General features: G+C 48.8%; 1 protein-coding gene across 4 annotated transcripts in view; it reads left to right on the top strand.

Moving 5' to 3' along the window:
- CADM1 (cell adhesion molecule 1) overlaps window positions 1-14,733 on the top strand; it is a 121,175-nt gene extending 106,442 nt beyond the window's left edge. For 2 of the 4 annotated variants that reach the window (XM_030464929.1, XM_030464928.1), the window contains 2 exons: window positions 11,764-11,895; window positions 12,372-14,733. In XM_030464929.1, coding sequence (XP_030320789.1) covers window positions 11,764-11,895; window positions 12,372-12,490 — 251 coding nt within the window. In that variant the 3' untranslated portion in view covers window positions 12,491-14,733. Of the gene's footprint in view, window positions 1-907; window positions 941-5,404; window positions 5,459-11,763; window positions 11,896-12,371 lie in introns of all 4 variants that reach the window. The other 2 variants (XM_030464930.1, XM_030464927.1) reach the window with 2 other exon arrangements.
- The last annotated feature ends 4,381 nt before the right edge of the window (window positions 14,734-19,114 follow it).

Consider the following 19,114-nt stretch of genomic DNA (forward strand, 5'->3'; position numbering starts at 1 on the left):
CAGAAGGGGTTTGCAGAGCGTGGGTGATGTCCTGAGGAACAGCTGGCCTGCTGCAGCCAGCAGCATGGAGCACCTGGAGCCGAAGTAAAAGGACGTGGGTTTCAACAACCAAGCAAGCCAGTCCTTGGGGTGAGGGGAATCAGTGTGACATAGAGAGAGTGTTGTAGAGGATCTGATGTTGGCTACTGCCACAGAAAGCATTCAGACGTGGGTCTGGATGTAAAACTGCTTGTTCCCAGGGCTGCGAAGAGCTGAGGCATTCCTCCCTTGGCACAGCAGCCCCCCCAGGACACCTCCTGTGGTTGGGTGATGCTTGCCAAGGGCAGTCAGCTTTAGGATGATCACCCAAAAACTCTCATTACCAATGCCTGTTAAGCAGGTCATTGTTGTAACTGTGTTTGCCCGTTCTAGAGCAGTGGGTTTTACATTCAGATGCTCTTCCTGGGGCAAGGGAAAAGGAGAGGTAGGAGCAGGTTAGGCCTGGGTTGCTGGTGCTTTGGTCAAGGCAATGTTTGAATGTGTAAAAGCTATTTTTCAAGTGTTGACTCTTTGTCCTGGCCTTGAGGTTCTGTTTTGGTCCTTGCCAACGAAAGCATTGGTGTCGGTGTTCTCCCCATCTCCTGTTCCCCTGGCTTTGCAACCACCAGTAATTGTCCTGGCAAAGTCCTGGAAAAAGATAAATTTACTGTTTTCCTCAGGCTCATAGCTTTTGAACTGGAGGCATGTCTTCTAAACAGTGCAACTCACTTCAAATGCTTTTTGCCTTTCATTTTATTATTGCTTGTCACGCAATGTTCTTTGAAAGCTTGCTCATATATTATCTGTTCCATTTTTTCCATTTTCCCTTTTTTTGCATGCTGTTCCTCCTGTTTCTTCCCTTCCTCCAATCCTCTGTTCCTGTGTGTAGACACAACGGCGACGACAGAACCGGCAGTTCACGGTTGGTATCACATTCCTGTTTATCTTATTTCTCAGCGCTGCTGAGTGGCAAGACAAGCCTGGGAAGGGGAAGTGAAAAGGGAAATGTAGTCTTCAAGGGAAAACCATGTTTCAGGTGGACTGTTCTCATAAATATCACATGGGTTTTAAGGCTGGAAAGTCTGTCTGCTCTTGTCATTTCTGTTGTAATCTTCACAGCCAGCTCACGTGGTGCTGAGTGAGCCCCCCAAGCCCCAAGGAAGCAGCATGCAAAAATCCTGCTTTTGAAAACAGGGATGCAAATTCAGTTTTTCAAGAGGTGTGTGAAATCTGTAGGAATCTTCTTTCTTTCTGAGTTTGTGAGAGAGTAGGTCCAGTGGGTACACACCCCCCAGCATCCCAGGGATGCTCAGCAGAGCAGCACTCGCCTGGGAGGCCAGCAGGGAAGTTGGCATTATCACACTGCAGAAGGAGATTTGGGAAAGGAATAGCAACACTTCCCTATCAGCATAGCAGTCTAGCAGAGTAACCCTGCTCGTCTGCTTTAGGCAGTCTCGCTAACAGCTTGACAGCTTCCCCAGTTCCTGCGTGGTTAGAGAGTGCCCAGCCCCGCACTGCAGCCTGAGAGCTGAGCAGCCCGGGTGCTGCCAGCAGCTCGCTTTGCAGCTTCCAAACCAAAACCTCTGACAGTTTTAATTAGGGCTGATCCCTATTTGAGTTTGCTATTTCGGTTTCTTTTCAGTCTGATAAATCGACTGTTTCTTCTGTTGACAGAAACCTGTAGTACAGGGCAAGCTCTTTCTCCTGCCTGATTCCAGCAGGGCATATCTTGGGCAATGGTGGAGGGAGGAGTGAGTAAAGTCAAAGTAGTGATGCCCCCTATCAAGGGGAGGGACATGCAGTTCTTGTCCCCAGTAACTCGCCTCTCTGGATGCATTTTCCTGTTGGGTGTAAAACTGGGAGCCCACAGCTGTGCTTCTGTTCTCTGCTTGTTGCCCACCTCCCTGTGTGACTCTCATGTCAGGATTCAGCGTCGGTCATTTTATAGGGAAGTCATGGCAAGGCAGTTGCAGCCCCCAAGTGCTCATCCAGCAGAAGGCTAACACTTGTGAAAGTCAAGTGAAGGCAAATCATTAATCCTCATGGTGATTAATCTGGGGTGGAAGGACTGCTGCTGCCAGGAACCTGACAGCTGAGATGACAAGCAGTCCCAAATGAGCTGCTGCAAACTTTACTGCCTTAAAACCTCGCCCTCGGGGTGCTTTTCCCTTGAAGACTCTGGGGTTTCTTTCCAAGCTTGTGTTGCTGGAGTGTGTATGGAGTACACCAGGTGTTTCTGTATGTTGGCCATTTGTTCTTAAAGATGTCCGGTGGGAGTGAGCATGTCTGTGAATGACTAGAAATGCATGGGCATGAACTACAGCCAAATGGATTTTCTCCAAAAACGATTTTAAATGAATTGGGGGAAGAAAAAAAAATTTTTTTGAAAAGAACCCAAAATAAGAGATTGATAGCAAAGAAACTTAAATGTAAGGCTAGTGTGGAACCAGCACAATACTTCAATCGGGGAAAGGATTTTTGAGTCATGTAATTTTTTGGAGTGTATCCTAGAGGACTGGGGGGGGAAAGGAGTCCTGTATGTGTGTGCATGTCCGAGCGGTAGCAAAGCCCCTGCCATTCCTGGTTCCTTTCTGGAATGGAATTGACGGCAGCGATGCATGAGTGACTCCAAGCACGAACATTGTTAAGTCTTTCTGTTGAAAAATGAGAGCTGAACTGTAAATTTTCTGATGCACTTTCTCCTTTCTCTGCACTGTTCATTGCCAGAACTCCAATAACAGCATGGTCATGGCCGGCAGGAAGGCTTGTGCTTCTGCTGCCCCCCCCCCCGAGCTGGGTTTGCCCCGCTCGAGCCCTCCTGCCCCCTCCTTCTGCCCTTCAGGCTGTCGGGGTGCCTGCGGGGCTGGCATCGCAGTTCCCTGCCCGTATGCAGCCCAAGCAGGGGCAGACCCTGGACGCAGCCAGGACAGTGACATCCCTGGGTGCTCTTCTGGGGACAAAAGCACTTTTGCTGCCTTGCCCCCTCCTGCCTTCCTCTGCCCCCTCCCCTCCAAAACAACATGCCCACGTTGAGCACCCCTGCTCTCCCTTTGCCCCCTGTACGAGCAGGAGAAGTGTAACTAGCCATGACCATAGACACCATCATCTTCTGCTACAGCAGAAGTAATTTCGCTGTTTTTTCCCCAAATTTTGACCCCCTCTGCCCTGTTGTTAGCAAAGCTGAAAGGGCTGTGGCGTGGCTGTTGGAGCCCCTGCAGCTGCAGACACCTACAGGGTGTGCACAGGGAGGACACGGCGAGCTCTGAGCTGCTTTTTGGCTCCCTCTCCCACCCCCCGAGGCAGAACCGAATTTCTGCTCATCCTCAGGAAAAGGTAGGGTGAAAAAAACTGTCTTCTGAAGCTGGCAAAGCAGGAAGCCTGGAGTGAAGGCTAAAGTAAGGAAAACATCCCAGTCGAGAGTGAAGAGTGACGGGGAAATACCTGGCCCATAATATAGCAGGTAAATTGTTTTATAAGCTGGAAATTCTTCCCCAAAGGCCCATATGAATTTTTAGCAGGGTTTCCTACAAGACCATTTGACAGCACAGTGTTAAGCTCTTGCTGTTCTTTCCAACAGAGCTCAGGCTCTGAAGATGGGTTGCACTTGTCCAGAGTGCCTCTTCGAGCACACGTGGGGAAAAAGCCCTCGGTACTTTTGCATGAGCATCAGCAGGCAGCTCTGCCTGTCCCGCTGCCTTTTTTTTGCTTTTGAAAATGCCCTACTTGAAAGCACAACTAATAGTAAATACATTCCTAAATATATTTCACAGATCTGGTCCTTGGGGCGATTGAATAAAACATCACAAAGATCTCTGCACATGTTAAGATTTCTGTGCGGTGCCGCCAAGCACACGGCATAAAACGGAATCCCTAATGGCTTATTTACAGCTTAATACAAAAGAGAAACTGTCTTTTCCTTAGGAGTTGGAGGGAGCTGAGGGAGCAGGGCTGGGCACTGCTGTCGACAGGCAGCTGTAAATCCCTGGTGTGCCCATGTCGGTGTCAGAACACCTGGGTCAGGCTTGACAGAGAACCAGCAGCTGAGTGACAAGCTGCCTTTCATTTCTGGAGCAGGAGTTGTGGCATACTTTGAATTCATTCTGATCAGAAGGGAAAAGAAGGGGCTTTTAATAGCTGGGATGAAAGTTTAATGAGGAAAATCAAGAAGTAATTTACCATGTATTTAAAATGCCTCACAACAGGTTTTCATACTGTTCAGTGACATTTTTAAGCATACCAGGTGCAGGTAGAACCCGAATTGTTAAATTGTTAAATTTTCTTTTGAAAAAGACGTATTTTGCTTCATAAAAAATGCAGTGTTGCCCTTTTTATTACTGAGAAAATGTAGTTCTTTTTAAGTGAACAAGAAGACCCTACAGAAGCAGTTTTTGTGAGATAAAAGTTGAATGGCTTCTCTGCCAAGCCCAGGTTTGCATGTCCAAGGCCTCTGTGAGTCAGACAATTATATTTCTATATTGCATTTGTCAAAAAGGGGGCTCCCTGAAATCCCAGAGCAGCACAGAAACAAAATCCTTGCTATTAATCTAAATGGCTTCCCACTTTAGAGGAGAATTCCCACTGTAGCTTCCAAGTGACTCAATGTATTTAAACACCATCACTGAAAGTGAGTTTTATTTTTTATGAGCTCTGTATCTACCCCCTGTTTGCTGCTCTCCAGTGGGGACAGGCTCCACGGTGACTTGCCCCAGGAACATCTGGGCTGCTTCAGGGACAGGCAGAGTGTCCAGGGCCACCTGAGGTCCCACTGACCAAAAATGCTGTCACAAGCTTGTGTCTCACCCAACTGCTTTCTCAGCTTTGAGGATAGATGCTTTTTCCATGTATGCATCAAAGTGAGGAAACGAGAAGAGGTTTTGTGGGATTTTTCTGGAGGAGATAGAGCCTGCAGGTACAGTCTGCCTTACGGTTTGGGAATGCGATCCGCATTGTTCAATAATTGATAAATTGCTGGGCTTGTCATCACTGCCAAAAAAAAGAATGAATTCTGTGGTCAATTGGAAGGAAATTTTGCATTGCTCTTTTTCTATAGAACTGAAATCAAACTGGACTAAATTGGGCACTTGCCCCGTTGATGACTAAAAGATGGAGTTTGGGGGTCTTTGCATGCTGTTATGGATGAGTGACTTGGATTCCACGTTTCGTGTGCCAACAGTGTAGACCGAGGAATGTTTCTGTCAGCAATAAAGGAAATTATTGCCACTCTGTCACACAAGTTGCTCTGCCCAAGCTGGCAGGAGATTGCGAGTGATTGATGCATTATTTCTCCCCTGCCCCCCCAAGAAATTCATCCTCAGTTCTTAAGTGTGTTGGTTTTTTATGTCACTGGAAAAACACAGAGAAAAATGAGTTTGTTTTTACTTGTAAGGCTTTACTCAGTTGCCCAATTCCGCAGAGGAGCTGGACTATGGGGATCTCTCAGGTAAGGGCTAGTCCGTAGGTAAACCGCTGCTCTCCTCCGCTAGATTCCCGTTCCACTCGGATTTCTGCATCTTGGCCATGTCACATTGTATAGTTGCTGTGGTGTAGCCATCCCTCCAACGCTCCGTCTCCCAGCTTGGACATACGCTGCTTTCCGTTGGGATTTTGCTCCCTTTGTTTTTTGGTGTTTTTTTTGGTTTTGGCACCCATTTCTGTGTGGCACCCTTGAAAATGAGGTGGGAGGCTTGCATAACATTTTGGGTTCCTCCCTGCTGCTGCTCTCCTGTAATTTTTTTTTTGGACACTAATTTGGAGATCAGTGGGATTGAAACTTTGAAACTTCCTCTTGGTAAAATGCTCAACCCTGCCATATTGTGTGAAACCATTTTTAACAGCTGCAGCCAGCACTGAGTCTGGGCTGCTTGGTGATTTCTTATAATACAAGTATCAGACTGGAGAGAACAAGGCAGTGATTGTCTTATCAGCAGAGGCACAACCAGGTAAATGGTTTGAACCTCTTTTATCCTCTGGGCTGGAAGTTACAGAAGCGGATCCTTGGTGTTGGTGTTTGTGGATTAGAACTGATCCAGACTGGGGACTAAAAGCATCTTCAGTGGATGCAGTTGCACTGTTCAAAACGGGTTCGTTATCAGTGGGACAGACATCATCAAAATTTCTGATCATGTTTTGCCAGAGTCTTCCCAGGCATTTGTAGAAACTCACCCCATTTTTTGGCCTCCTGCTTCTTAGCACATCCCTGCAGGGGGGCCTGGTCTAATGCTGCTCCATGTTCCAATATGGAGAAAAGACTGATGCCAAAAAAGCCAATCCCCAAATCCTCATCTCCCCCTGTGAAATGCTTTCCTCTCACCTGATGCAGTCACAGCATCTCTTCCCCTGAGCCACTATAAGGATGCTTTGGCCAAGAGGTCAGAAATGCTGGGCTTGGTTGGTCTGTGTCTCACACCTGAGCTAATATTGATTCTTGCAGATCTCCTGGGTAAGAGGCAGTGGGTGCCTGCTAAACATCGCTGTGTGGAGGGGAGACAATTGGTTTGTACTGATAAGCATTGTTGCTAGTTTTTGCATTTTGTATTTTTTAAAGAAAAATGCACCTTTTGGTGAGTTGAGGAATGGGAAATAATTTCACCAGGGAACTCTTTAATGGGTGTGTGCCAGCAGCCCTGCCCTTCCCCTGAGCAGCTCCATTCCAGCCCTGAGCAGCACCCCATGAAGAGGCTGTGTCCCCTGGCTGGTGCATTTTTCTGAGCTCCATGTTCCCATACTTCTGAATGTGGCATGGGAGTCAGAATTCCCCCCACCTGCTGCTAGAAGCAAGCACTCCTTGGGCACTGCCATGCCCCCATTTTGGAGCATCCATTCTTATGACTTTTTTTTTTTTTTTTTTTTTTCCCTAAGAATTCTGTATTTTGCTTATTGCTCTCTGGGTTAGTGGGGTACCCCCAGAGGTGGCAAACACCCTGGTGTCACTAAAGAACAAGCCTGGAGCTGTTCAGATCTCTGCTCCCCAGCCCCGTTCCCCTGCCCAGCTTCCAAGAAACCACAATTAGACCTGGGTTCGAGCAGGTGGGCAGATTTGGGCTGTCAGGACTGGTACAGGTGAGTGCTGGGGCCAAACTGTCAGTCGGAAAGGCTGCCCTGGCTCCATGGGAAGCCCTGGGGATGGATGCAGGGCGGCATGCCCGCATCCTGTCCCAAGGAGGTGGGTGCTGCCTGCGCGGGTGCTGTTGCTGCTACCGCCTTTGCTCAGTCTGCTGTTCCTTCCAGGTACTCCTGTCCAGCTAAACACTTCACTGGAGGCTCTGCCAACCATGCCATTAAGTAATGCATCCCTTGCCCTCCACCCAGGTAGTTAGTGCCCAGAGCTGTCCCTGCTGCTCCCGGCCCCACTGCCGCTCTCCCTGCCGCTCCCAACCCCTCCTGCAGCACAGGGAGCACTGGGAAGGACCCACGCAGCCTTCGCCTGGGGGTTGATTAACTAATCCAAAAGCTGATGAGCAGCTCTCTTCAAGGGGGATGCTGATGGATCGATGGCCATCGGGTGGAAGCAAGGCTCCGTTTCCCAGCAGAGAGGAGTCCAAGGGAAGGGCTGATAAACATTGAGCGCCTGTCATAGTGATTAAGTTTATGAAAACAAAGCGCATTATTTTTTTATGAAGCGATCTTGAAATGGCTGACTGAAGGGGAGCTTATTGATTGAGGAAGGATGAACTCCTCCAATTTCTCTGGCTTAAATTAGACCAAATTCAATTACAATGCGACAAACAGGTTAGTGCTGCTCTTCAGTAAATTGGAGAGGGGTGGCACACCTTGACACCACACTCCTGTGACGAATGGCATCATTGCTCAGACTCTCACAGCCAGGCAATCCCAAACACACCTTCTGCAGCTTTACAGCACCTCACACTGAAACCTCGCTGAGCACCCAAGATAAAAACAGTGGTTTGATCTTAATAGGTGTGAAGCTTCTAGATCAGGTATAATTGGGATTTTAAATGCCAGCTGATACAGTCAGCCAGGTCCAGCCTTCTCTTTCTCTTAATGTGGAGATGCCACTACTTAGAGTAGAAGGTAGAATATACACAGATACTTATATGTTTTGTTTAAACCCTCATTAAAACAGAATCTAATGGAACCTTTTTACTGAGTAGCTGGGAGGAGAAAAAGCCTTCCTTAAGCTCAACCTTGCTGTAAGCGCTTGACCCACATTGTTAGGACTTTGCTATTAAAATCTGCCAGCTTCTCTGTGCTCTTGAGGCAGTCCACCCACAGCTATTTTTAAATAACTACATCTGCAAAAAAAAAATGCTAGAAAACTTGAGATCGTTAATGCATTTCTTTCTAAAAAAGTGTCTCCCCCTGCAAAGAAAGCCAGAGCTAAGAAGCTGCAGATTTAAAATACAGATGTTGGCTGACAGGCCTTACAGGTAAGGTGACCAGCTCAACATCTGGTCTGGGTTGCTCCCAGCTTGCAGAATGAGTGCTGTTAGTCTGGTGTTGGTCAAGCAGAGCCTGCTCAGATGGGCTTGTCTCTTCTGCCCATGCCCCATGCCATGAGTTGCAATGTTTGCCTAAAGGAAAACTTCAGGGTCCCTGTACAGATCTGTGGCTCCTGCAGGCGAGGTCTGCGCTCCCTCAGCTCATAGATGCGTTCAGGGGAAGCAGCGCAGCTCTTTCAAAGTGAACTTGATTCATTTTTTGCAGCAAATCCTCAGTTTTTTTCAGGTGGATTTTACTGCTACCGCTGCAGTTTTCCTTTAAGGTGCTTTGGACTCGTGCAAAGCACCAGCCCGCACCCCCAGGTGCAGCTGTGGTCCCAAGTAGCCGTGGAGTAGCCACGGAGTAGCTGTGTGCATGTTGCTCCCAACGTGCAGCCCTGTCTGTACCTTTCCCTGCTCTTCCCTCCCTCCTGCTCCCGCCCCCAAGAAACCACAAGCAAACCAGAAAGCTAATAGGAAAATTCTGACTATTCGATTTAAAGGCCAGTGTGTTCCAATATATATTAACATCTTAATGGGAAAGCTCTGCATGTATACATTTACTGCTCTCTGACAAGAGGGAATTAAATGTCAGAAGGATTTGTAGCATCTATAATTGAATTGGTGCTGAGAAAAGCAAATCTTAAGGAAGAATAACGTATTAGGATTAGCAAATAATGTGGCATTTTGTCAGTTCCTGCCATCTCCTCTCTTCCCTCTTCAGTAATAAAGTTGTGATTTCTTTTTTAATCATAGATATGAAGCAAGAATAGCTTTTGTGAATCAGAGACAGCTTTTGACGGCAGATTCCAGTTTTTAAGGTCAAGTCTCTTTTCTGGCACAGATTTATGGAATTATTCCTTGCTCCATAGACCAAACACTCTTGTTTTTAATTACCAAAGAAAGAATGAGTGACAGGAAAATGAAGTGGCCCGATAGCCTGGGGGTAGTGGCCAAAAAGCTTTTAAAAATTTTGATTTTATTTTTTTCTGAAAAATTGCAAGTCGTTTATCTGTGGAGAGCAAATGAATGCAACATGGAATACACCTCAGGCAGATATCATTAGGCTAAGTGCAGGTGGTTAACACCTCTAAATGCAGAGTATTTATTTCAAGGCAGACTTCCTGCCTGTTTTTCCTGCAGAGGGGAGGTGAGGCTGGGGCTTTGGTCCCTGCCTGTGCCCAGGCTCCATCTCTCCAGAACTTTAATTTATGGTGATTAAGAAAAAATGCCTCTTGATACAAACTCCTGCTCTAAGCACATTATGGAGCCATAACTCAGAGTGTTTATTCCCCTCAGCTGTTCCAGATGTCACCAAGACATCCATCCTGCCAGGCTGGGCGGCTGCTGTCTCCTTTCCTGGGTGCAGCCGAGTGGGACCGGGTGCTAAGTTTCTTTTCCAAAAGCTGAGCAAAGGCAGAGCAGAGCATGTCTGGAGCAGCTGGGACAGGCTGGGTGCTTGGTGGGGAGCAGGTCCTGAAGGCTGGAGCAGCCGAGCTCTGAGCTGCAGGCTGAGCTGGAGCTGAGTTGGAGTCTCCCTCCCTCCCTCCGTCACTGCATGTCCCTGTTTCTCTGGCATGCTTCCACCTCGGGGAGAGGACTCAGATTTATGTGGTGTGGCAGCCAAGGCTTCTGGTTTGCAGGGAGTCTTTTTTGGCTCGTCAGGTGAGTTACTGAGCAGGATCCTGCAAGGCTGCTCTCTGCTCCTCCTGCATCCCACTGCCTCCACCAGAGCTCCCGCTCTTAGAACTTGCTCGAAGAAGCACTCGGAGGGCTTTTTTTTTCCCTTAAATTGTTTTAATTAAAAGGCGTTTTATGGCGCTTCCAGTCACGAGTTATTTACTTAGGTCCCTCAGTCCTTAATCTCGGAGCAGAATTGGGAATATCGATGGAAAATGTAAATCCCAGGCTGCTGCTCACAAGCTTTGTATCAGGTCTCAACTCAAAAGAGCACCATTACCTTTGGCTGTCACGGATCTGTACGCTTGATCGATAAACTTCAAATATTATTAGAGGTGGAGGCTTCAGAGATTTGCTCTGTTCTTTGGAGGGAGACGGAGGTAAATCTTTCTTAAGAATTGACTTGCATTTGCACTCTCAGTCTTCCTGGTAAAATGCATTTCTCTGAGGTGTCTGGGCAGCTGCATGCGGGACAGATTTATAGGCTGTGTGCTTCTTGTAGTGAAAGATTTAAATGGTAAATCCTTCACATATGACTTCACAAATCATGTAAAGTTAAAAGATTTTTACCGTTTCTGTTGCTGCTGTGCTTAAATTGTAAGGTACGGCCAGTAAATCATTTTAATGGAGGTGTCGCGCTTGACTCAGTAAAAAAAAAAAGAGACAATGGTTTAGCTTCTATTCCAAAATGTTAATGTATTAATCAACGGGAGAATAATTGTTTTTTACTGCGTTATAAATCTGAGTTGCCATTAGGATTGCAGTGAGGGTTGATGTAGCTGCGTTCTTAAATTAAAATTGTTTACACTGCTATACATTCACTGTACATGGCCATAGCTCATTCGGGGTTCATTCCGGACTTGTTCCTCTGCTAAATAAGTCATTCCTCTCCCGGGTGACGGTGTCCTAAGAGAGAGATGCTTATAAAAGAAAACTAATTGCATGGTGAGGCGTTAAATAAATGAAATAAAGCAGTTGGAGGCACTGCACTATTATTGCTCGCTATCTGCTTCTGAAGAGGTTTTTATAGTTTGGATTAGGAGGTTTTATGCCTTCGGACATCGCGGCCGGTGATGAGCAGCCACAGTTGTGTGTGATGAGGTTCACGGGCGCCCTTGGGGTGGGTGAGAGGCTGGGTGCCAACGTGTTTGGGCTGGTTGGTTTTCAGTCGAGCAGTCTTTTGGGCTGAAGTTGAGATGTTTTCGACAGATCACTTGTTAATGATGTTCTTCCAGAGCTAGTAATTAATATTTCCATGTGATACTGCTCTTCCCTGTGGCCCCCCGCCCCCTGGGGAGGTTGAAATTTGGGGAGTGTTGTAGGAAAATTCCCTAAAATACATCCCCACTGGCGCCTCCATCTCTCCTCTCCCAGCTGTCTTTCACGTGCGTAGTCGTAGTGCTGCTGCTTGTAGACAAAAAACCTTTTGCAAGTCCAGCTGCCAGATCAGTTCGGCTCTGGACACAGTTCCTCTGCCTGAACTCATCTGCCTAGATAGCTCCGCGCTTCCCCTCTTCCTCGGGAGAGCCCATGGGGGGCTTTTCCCACCTGGGAGCAGCTGCAACCAGCCCCTTCAGCCTGCCCCCACAGCCATCCCCTGTTCTTATTTCTCTTCTGGTCTCCACAGATTCTCGTGCAGGTGAGGAAGGGGCAATCCAGAGCGTGGACCATGCAGTGGTTGGCGGCGTCGTGGCCGTGGTGGTGTTTGCCATGCTTTGCCTGCTCATCATTTTAGGGCGATATTTTGCCAGACATAAAGGTAAGACCAGGGCAGGAAAAGGTGACCACATAGCACGTGTGTCCCGTTCCTTACTGGTGTTGGTGTCCTGTCTGATGCGAGACCCTTGGTTTATCTGGGAGGACATGTCCTGGGGGGCTTTGGAGTGGGATGAGAAGCTGTAGCAGCCCAGCACTACTCCCCCTTTTGCAGTCCTGTTAGCAGAGCTAATTAGCGTGTGTAACGAGGCACAGAGCTCCACCAGCTCAGCTCCTCCTCTTACTCTTTACTTAGTAAGACACTGCAGAGAGCCACACGCCTCCACATTTCAGAGCAGGGACACCAGTACTGGTGTGTGGTGGCTGGGTGTCTCCAGCCCTGGATGTTCCAGTGCTGCACTGGTTTTCCATCCCCCAGCCTGGCTTTGTCAGGGTTTACCTGGTTTTTCCCCTTTCTGTTGGTGGCTTCCCGGCACTGCCGAGATCCCCGTGGAGTCACAGCCCCTGCTTGCCCCACAGGTACGTACTTCACTCACGAAGCCAAAGGAGCAGATGATGCAGCCGACGCAGACACAGCCATCATCAACGCAGAGGGAGGACAAAACAACTCCGAGGAGAAGAAAGAGTACTTCATCTAGAGCAGCCTTGGTTTCTATGAGGTGTCCAACTGTGGATGGTTACTACTGGCCCTATTTAAATGCTAAAGAGACAGTGATATCGGAAGTTGCAACCAGCTTGTGTCTTTTTTTTTTTTTCTCTCTTTTTTTTTTCTTTTTTAGGAAAAAAAAAAAAAAGCAGATGGGAGGAGAGTGGTGAGGCTGGGAGGGTCTGGGATTTGCTGTGTAAAAATATTCCTCGTAAAGTACACTCTGCTGTTCGACACCTCAGTTTGTTTGGGTTTTCTTTTTTTGGCCAAGTCCAGCTTGGATTTAGTTTAGTGAAGTCATTTGCAGAAGATTCTGTGCCTTGTTTAATTTCTGTTTGTTGGGGTCAGGGGGAGGCTGGGAAGAAGAGGGGCTTCTGTGCATTAGTTTCCTTCGGGTTTCTGTGGCTCTTCATTTCCCCTTTCCTCTTCTGTTCCCGGAGCTGCCTGCTGGGACCCCTTGGAGTAGGTGGGTTTCTTTGAAGGTGTTCCTTTCTCTCTTCACTGTTTTCCGTTCCGAACTCGAGCTCATCGGAGGAGAACCAGCACATTTTAGATTCTGTAGTTTGCAGTTCAGTGTGTACCCATCTCCCATTCCCTCCATCCCCCTCAAAGGCTTGGAGAACCAAACGACCAGAACCTGCCTGTGGCCGCCCGCCTTTCAGGTGCTTTCCCTGGTGCCAACTGGGACATGGGCTGGAGCTCAGCAAAGGGCTGTGGGGACCAGGACCCGGGGGGTGTCTTCCCTCCCTGGAGGGATGCTGAGCCCACCGTGGGACTGCTCCCAGCCAGGCTGGGGGTCCTGCTTTGGCCCCTCGCCTCTCTGGGGTGCTCTCCCAGCCTCTCCCTGCAGTGCTGGAGGAGGCAAAGTCCCTCCTGATCTTTGGCCAACCTCTCCCCCAACCTTGGCAGCCGCAGGATGCAGCAGCTCCAACCCCCCAGAGCCGAGATCTGGGGAGCAGCCGGACGAGCAAAACTGCCTTTTTATTCCTACCTGCTCAGTAAAACGTGGGAATTCGTGTTAAAATGATAGTGCTAACTGACTTATAAAGCCATAGGTGACAAGGAGACTCTAGGTCAATTAGAATCGTAAGGTAGCAGACCGCAGTGAGAAGATGTTCTTAGAATTCCATACGCTGAGGTTTGGTTTTATTTTTGGTGAGTAATCTGGGTTTTGAGCAATACCTTTTTTTTTTTTTTTTTTTACTGTGTTTCCGTGGAAAACATATGCTGATTTATTTAAAGGAAGCATTAATCTTAGCATCAGGTTTGGGGTTTCTTTAGGACTTTCGGGGGGAGCATTTTAGTGCTTTTGTTTTATTTTTTTAACTGTTTTTGGCAGAACCATTACAGTGCAGAGGGAGGCCTGTGGGAATGGGGCAGCCCGACAGCAGCAGCGAGAGCAGGGTCCCGCTCCAGCTGAACTCGTGTCTTTCCCTTTTTCACAAGAGGTACCTCACGTAAACACAACTTTTAAATTATTTTTTAATTATTTTAAATTTTTTCTTCCCCGAGCAACTTTTGTTGAGTGAGCGCAGCTCTTCTGAGCCTTCGGCACCGTTACCAAACCACAGGGCGGTGAGAAGCGGCCGGCGGGGTGGAGCCGGGGGGGGTCTGTCGGCGTGCGGGGTCCGAGCAGCCCATCTTTGTTTTGGAAGTGTACAGTAGTGCAGTGTTACCAATGTAACTTTGACTTACGATGTTGACATGTCTCAGGTTCATGTGTTTTTGATTGGTGTTTTCCGTCTCAGGTAGATTGCGAAATTTCGGCCCCACACATTGGGAAAAAAAATAAAATAAAAAATAATAAGAGGATGAAAAAAAAAAAAAAAGAACAAATTACGAATTTTAGTTGTATATTGGTTTATGTATTTTTTCTTCAGTATACAGTGCACTGTTTGAAATGTATTGTTGAGTATTACTTTGTACAGCTTTAGATCATTAGGATTTTGAAGCGTGAAGAAAGAACAACCTTGTTTAAAGGAGCATTACACATGAAGGACACGGAACTGATGCTAAACAACCTTGTTCTTTATTCACCCGGCCTTTTTATTTTTTCCCCTTAGGCCAGTTCTGTTTTAAGGTGTCCATGGAAGATGTTACAATGTAAGAAAATACATATCCATCTGTTCCCATTCACATTTTGTATTGGTTCATGTATCCCATTTTTACAAAGGAAAAGAAGTACTATAAAATATCTGTCTTCTTAATAAAAAAAAAATTAATGTTACAAAACTAAATGTCTTTCTGCTCTCTTTATCCCCTGCTGTTCCAGACACCACCACCCTTGGTCCTGCTGGGAGGAAACAGTGCAGAGAGGGTCCTCCCGGGTTCATTAATCTCCAGGCTTATCCTTGCTGTCAGCAGCTGGAGAGCAGCGTTCCCCTTGCATCTTCCAATACCCTTTATCCTTCCTGGGGGTTTGTTTGGGTCTGGAACTGCTATTTCCCCTTCCTGAGCTGCTTGGGGGCACTCCTCCTGCCATGAGATGCCTGGAGGACGCAACTGGGTGCTTCACAATGGGGAGAGGCTCTTCCTCATCACAGTTTGCTAAGTTGTGCTGCTGGAGGTGTCTCTGCTCCCCATGGCTCCATGCCAGGATGGATACTGTGCTTCCTCTGTGCTGAGTGGGTGGCAGAGCCGAGCCCACGGGGGAGTAGGGAGCCAGGGGCAGCCCCACGGCTGTGGCATTGGACACAAAAAGCCTCTTGAGGACCCAGTTGTGAGCGTGCTGGGTGGAAGCCCTGCCAGCCCCAGCTTTTGTGAGGACAGATGAGAGGGGTTGTGGTTCATTCAGGGCTGGCTCAACCTTCCTGCAGACACTGGCCCAGGGACCTCTGGCTCTGCCAGCACCTGGGTGCTGTGGGGGCTTCACTTGGTGGCTCTCCACCTTCTGTGAGTGCTTCTGCCAAGGCTTTGGATCCCTATCCTCACATGGCCCCAGTGCTTCCCCAGTCACCTGCATGAAGAGCAGGGGCTGCTTTAAAGACCTGATGGAGGTATCCAACACTCCCTTTGACCTCTGTTCCTTTCTGGACATGCTGGTTTGTTATGAGCACCTCAACAATTACTTTCTTCACCTCCTGAGGGTAAGTACCAGTGCTGTCCCTCACCTCTCCCCCACGTCCCCATGCACTTTCAGCATCCTTTGGAGTGAGATTCCCACCCCATTCCCAACAAATTTGGCACAAGCCATGCCTCTGGTGTTCCCATTTTCCAGGTTCTTCCACACTTCCCAGCGCAGATCATAGCATCAATACTTCTTCCTTGAGTCCTTTTGACAAGTCTGGCTTAGCCACAAGTTGAGTGTGAGACTTCACACCACCTCGGATGATTCCTCCCCCTCTTTTAAAACAGGAGCCAACTTCAGCTGGGATGCAGTAGCCCCAGGTTTTCGTCCACCCCGAGGAATTTATCCAGCTCCATGCTCCAGCCCAGCATCCAGGGGCAGGGGATGACGCTGTTCTCTGGAGACCCTCCACAGGTAACAGACTCACAGCCTGGGGACACGGTGGGCAGAGCATTGCTCTACTGGCGGCCTGGACCTGCTGAGGAGCTGGGCTCCTGCAGCCACAGCTTTCCTTCCCCGTCTGTAATCAGCCCAATTATGTCTGGACAATTTTCCTGTCCCTGGGTAAGGCTAGGGCTGAGCAGGAGCGGGGAGAATGGCAGTGTTTTTCTGTGACTAAGAAAAGGTGTACGTGGCCTTGATTGCAAATTAAAAATTAAGGCCCCGTGTCTGGCATTCATCCCTACTTGATTACACACCGGTACGTAAACAAATCTTCCCTTGGCTGCCTGAGGGGTGTCAATGATCTACCTTTGCTTTCACTCGCCTCTCCTCCAGCAAATCTATAATGCATTTAATCTTCACCACTCACTCTCCTCAGTTTTTAAATGTCTAATTTGCTGCCGAGAGCCGCTCCAATTCTCTGTGTGCTGCCGCTCTAACTATCTGCCTGGTGTTTGCCTGGTGGCTTCTCTGGGAGCCCACAGGGGACAGGGATGAGGCAGAGGTCCCTGCCCCCAAGATTATTTAGGTATACCGGACAGCAGCACCCTCTGAAAGGGCACCCCTGGGCCCTGCCAGCCCTGGCTCATGCCACGTTAGGGGGCTGATGTTGAGCGAAGTTGACCAAACCTGTCGGGTTTGTCCCCAAGAGGTCAGAGGCATCATTTCTGGGATGTGTTAAAATTTGGGCCCTCCCCCCTTGCCCAGCTGGAGCCACTTCTCCCAGTCCGCAGCTGCCGGTACTTAAGTGCCCCGCCCGCCCGGCGTCGGGGGGATGCGGCTCTGCAGGTAAGGGGGGTCCGGGGGTGCTTGGCGTGTTTGTGGGTTTCTCCTTGTGGAGGGGGCAGGTCGGAGGGGGGGATGAAGCTGGGGGAGATACCCCCCTGTTTGTTCCTGGGTAGTTGGAGATACCGAATTTGGAAAGGCAGCAGGAAGGCGAAGTGAAGGGTGCTCTGTGTGAATGCAAGGGCCCTCAGCGATGGGTTTTTCGGAGGGGCATCTCCTAAGCATAGCTCGCTGCCTGCATTCCACGGGTTTAGCTAGGGTGCTGTCCCCCAGAGTCCTCACCGGTGGTTAAGTGAAAAATATTTTATGCAATTTTTAAATTTTTTACACATAGTTTTCTTCCCCACTCTGAGTTCTTTTCTCCTCCCCAGAACTCACTGGGAGCTGCGGGAGAGCCCCATGTGCTGCCCTGCTACAGGGGAACCCTGGGGTGCACCCCCGGGACAGGGCAAGGCCACCCCAGTGTTCATCTTCCCGCTGTGGTTCTCTGGAGGTTTCTCAGGGGCATGTTTGAGGTGCATTTGTGATGCAATTCTGCTTGGAGTGAGACACATTCAGGTTTATCAAACCTTCCATAAAAACTGCAAGACATCTCCTTAGGCATCGGTGTACATATATATATATATGCTGCCTTTTTTGTACTCTGTTGAGGTCTTGGGCTTTTCCTTCTGCCAGCTTTTATCTAGTCGTGACTCCTACAATATTTAATCTTTATCAGAAACTGTAAGCCTTGTATTTATTTTATGGGTCACTCGTTCATCCTTTTCCTTTGATGTTATGGCTGGCGCTGGGTAGTGTGGAGGGAGGAAAAAAAGAAAGCCCTGCTTGTTTCTGGGCCGTCAACATTTGTCCAGATGACAGGCAAACAAATCAGAGCTCTGAAGGCTAATAGCAGGCAGATAAATCTGGCAGAGAGTAAACGGCTGCATGAAAGAGACGTTGGAAACTTCCACCCCCAGCCGGTGTCTGGGGAGGATGGGGAGGCTGGAGGGGCTGGGGCTGCTCCCTCTGCCTGACCCTGTTCCGGGCAGATTTGGGTAGGGGGAGGGTCCGGGTCTGGTGCCGGGGGGCTGCGTGTGGGCTGCGGAGTAGCGCGGTACCGGTGTCTGTCTGCCAGGGGAGGCACCCCCCGCGCCCAGGGACGCCTGGACTGCCCGCAGAGTCCTCACTCAGAATTGGGATGAATAAAAGATGAGTGTTAGGGGGGAGAGGAAGTGGCGAAGGTCAAGGTGATCCGCGCAATTGACTGTATGTGCCGCAGGGGCGTAAATCAGCAGGAGACAAGGGCAACCTTGGCAGCCTGTGTCTGCTGTGAAGGTCCCCCCGCAGCCTCTCCTCTCTGGGGTGCAGGACCACCCTTCCAGCCCTCCTTCTGCTCGGGGCCGGTGGTGCAGGGGGGCAGCAAGACCCAAGGAAAGGAGGGGTGATTATTTGGAGGTATAGAAGTGCTTACTGTTGTTTTAGGAAGGGCAATGTTTCATGTCTAAAGAACTATCTGAAGCGTGGGTGGGCAAAGACTTTTTTTCCTCTCCCCCCTCAGAGGTCACCTCTCAGAAGTCCGAGCAGATCCTCTTCAGAAAATCAGAGGTGCCCACACAGGTCCTAAGCTTTGCTCTTAGCATCCTGCAAAGCAGAGAGGAGCTGGCCCTACACACTTCCTTGCCTTTGAGGAGGACAGGGGTGGCAGAACAGGAGCTGTAATAACAGCCCAAGTGTTGTCTGGAGACAACTGGCCCAGATACAGTGACAAGACAACATTTTAAAACCTCATTTAAGTGAACACAATGAAAGGACTCTTGGGTGGAAGGAGAATTAATTAATCTCATTCCTATGTAGATACTTTTAATTAAATGTAAGTGCGTGGTCTTTTATTATTATTAAAAAAACCCACAACAAACCCCAACCAAAACATGAAAATGGACTTGTGCTTTTGTGCAAGCTGCCATGCTGGAGGAGGATAGGGCAGTGAGGTTTCTCTTTTTTGAGTGTTTTCAAGAGGAACATGCATCAGAGCAGGAGAGGTCCCATTTGTGTGAGTGTGCATGGACCTTCTGTCCTTCTTGGTGACACATTGAGCATGGTAAGTGACACAGGAGGCTCCTGTTAATGCTGGAGGATTCATAGGAATCAAGCATCTTCCCTCCATGCTACCTGTTCAGGGTGACCTCCCAGCTGAGGTCTCCAGAGGCAGGAGGAAGGGGGGCAATGGCTCAGTCCCCAGCCATGGGCACAGGACTGACCCGTGGGGAGCACAGCTGCTCCCCTGAGAACTGTCAGAAGCCCCTGGGGTCATGGATAGTTCAAGTGATTGCCACCTGAAAC

This window comes from Calypte anna, chromosome 24 (assembly GCF_003957555.1).
Source record: "Calypte anna isolate BGI_N300 chromosome 24, bCalAnn1_v1.p, whole genome shotgun sequence".
NCBI lineage: Eukaryota > Metazoa > Chordata > Aves > Apodiformes > Trochilidae > Calypte > Calypte anna.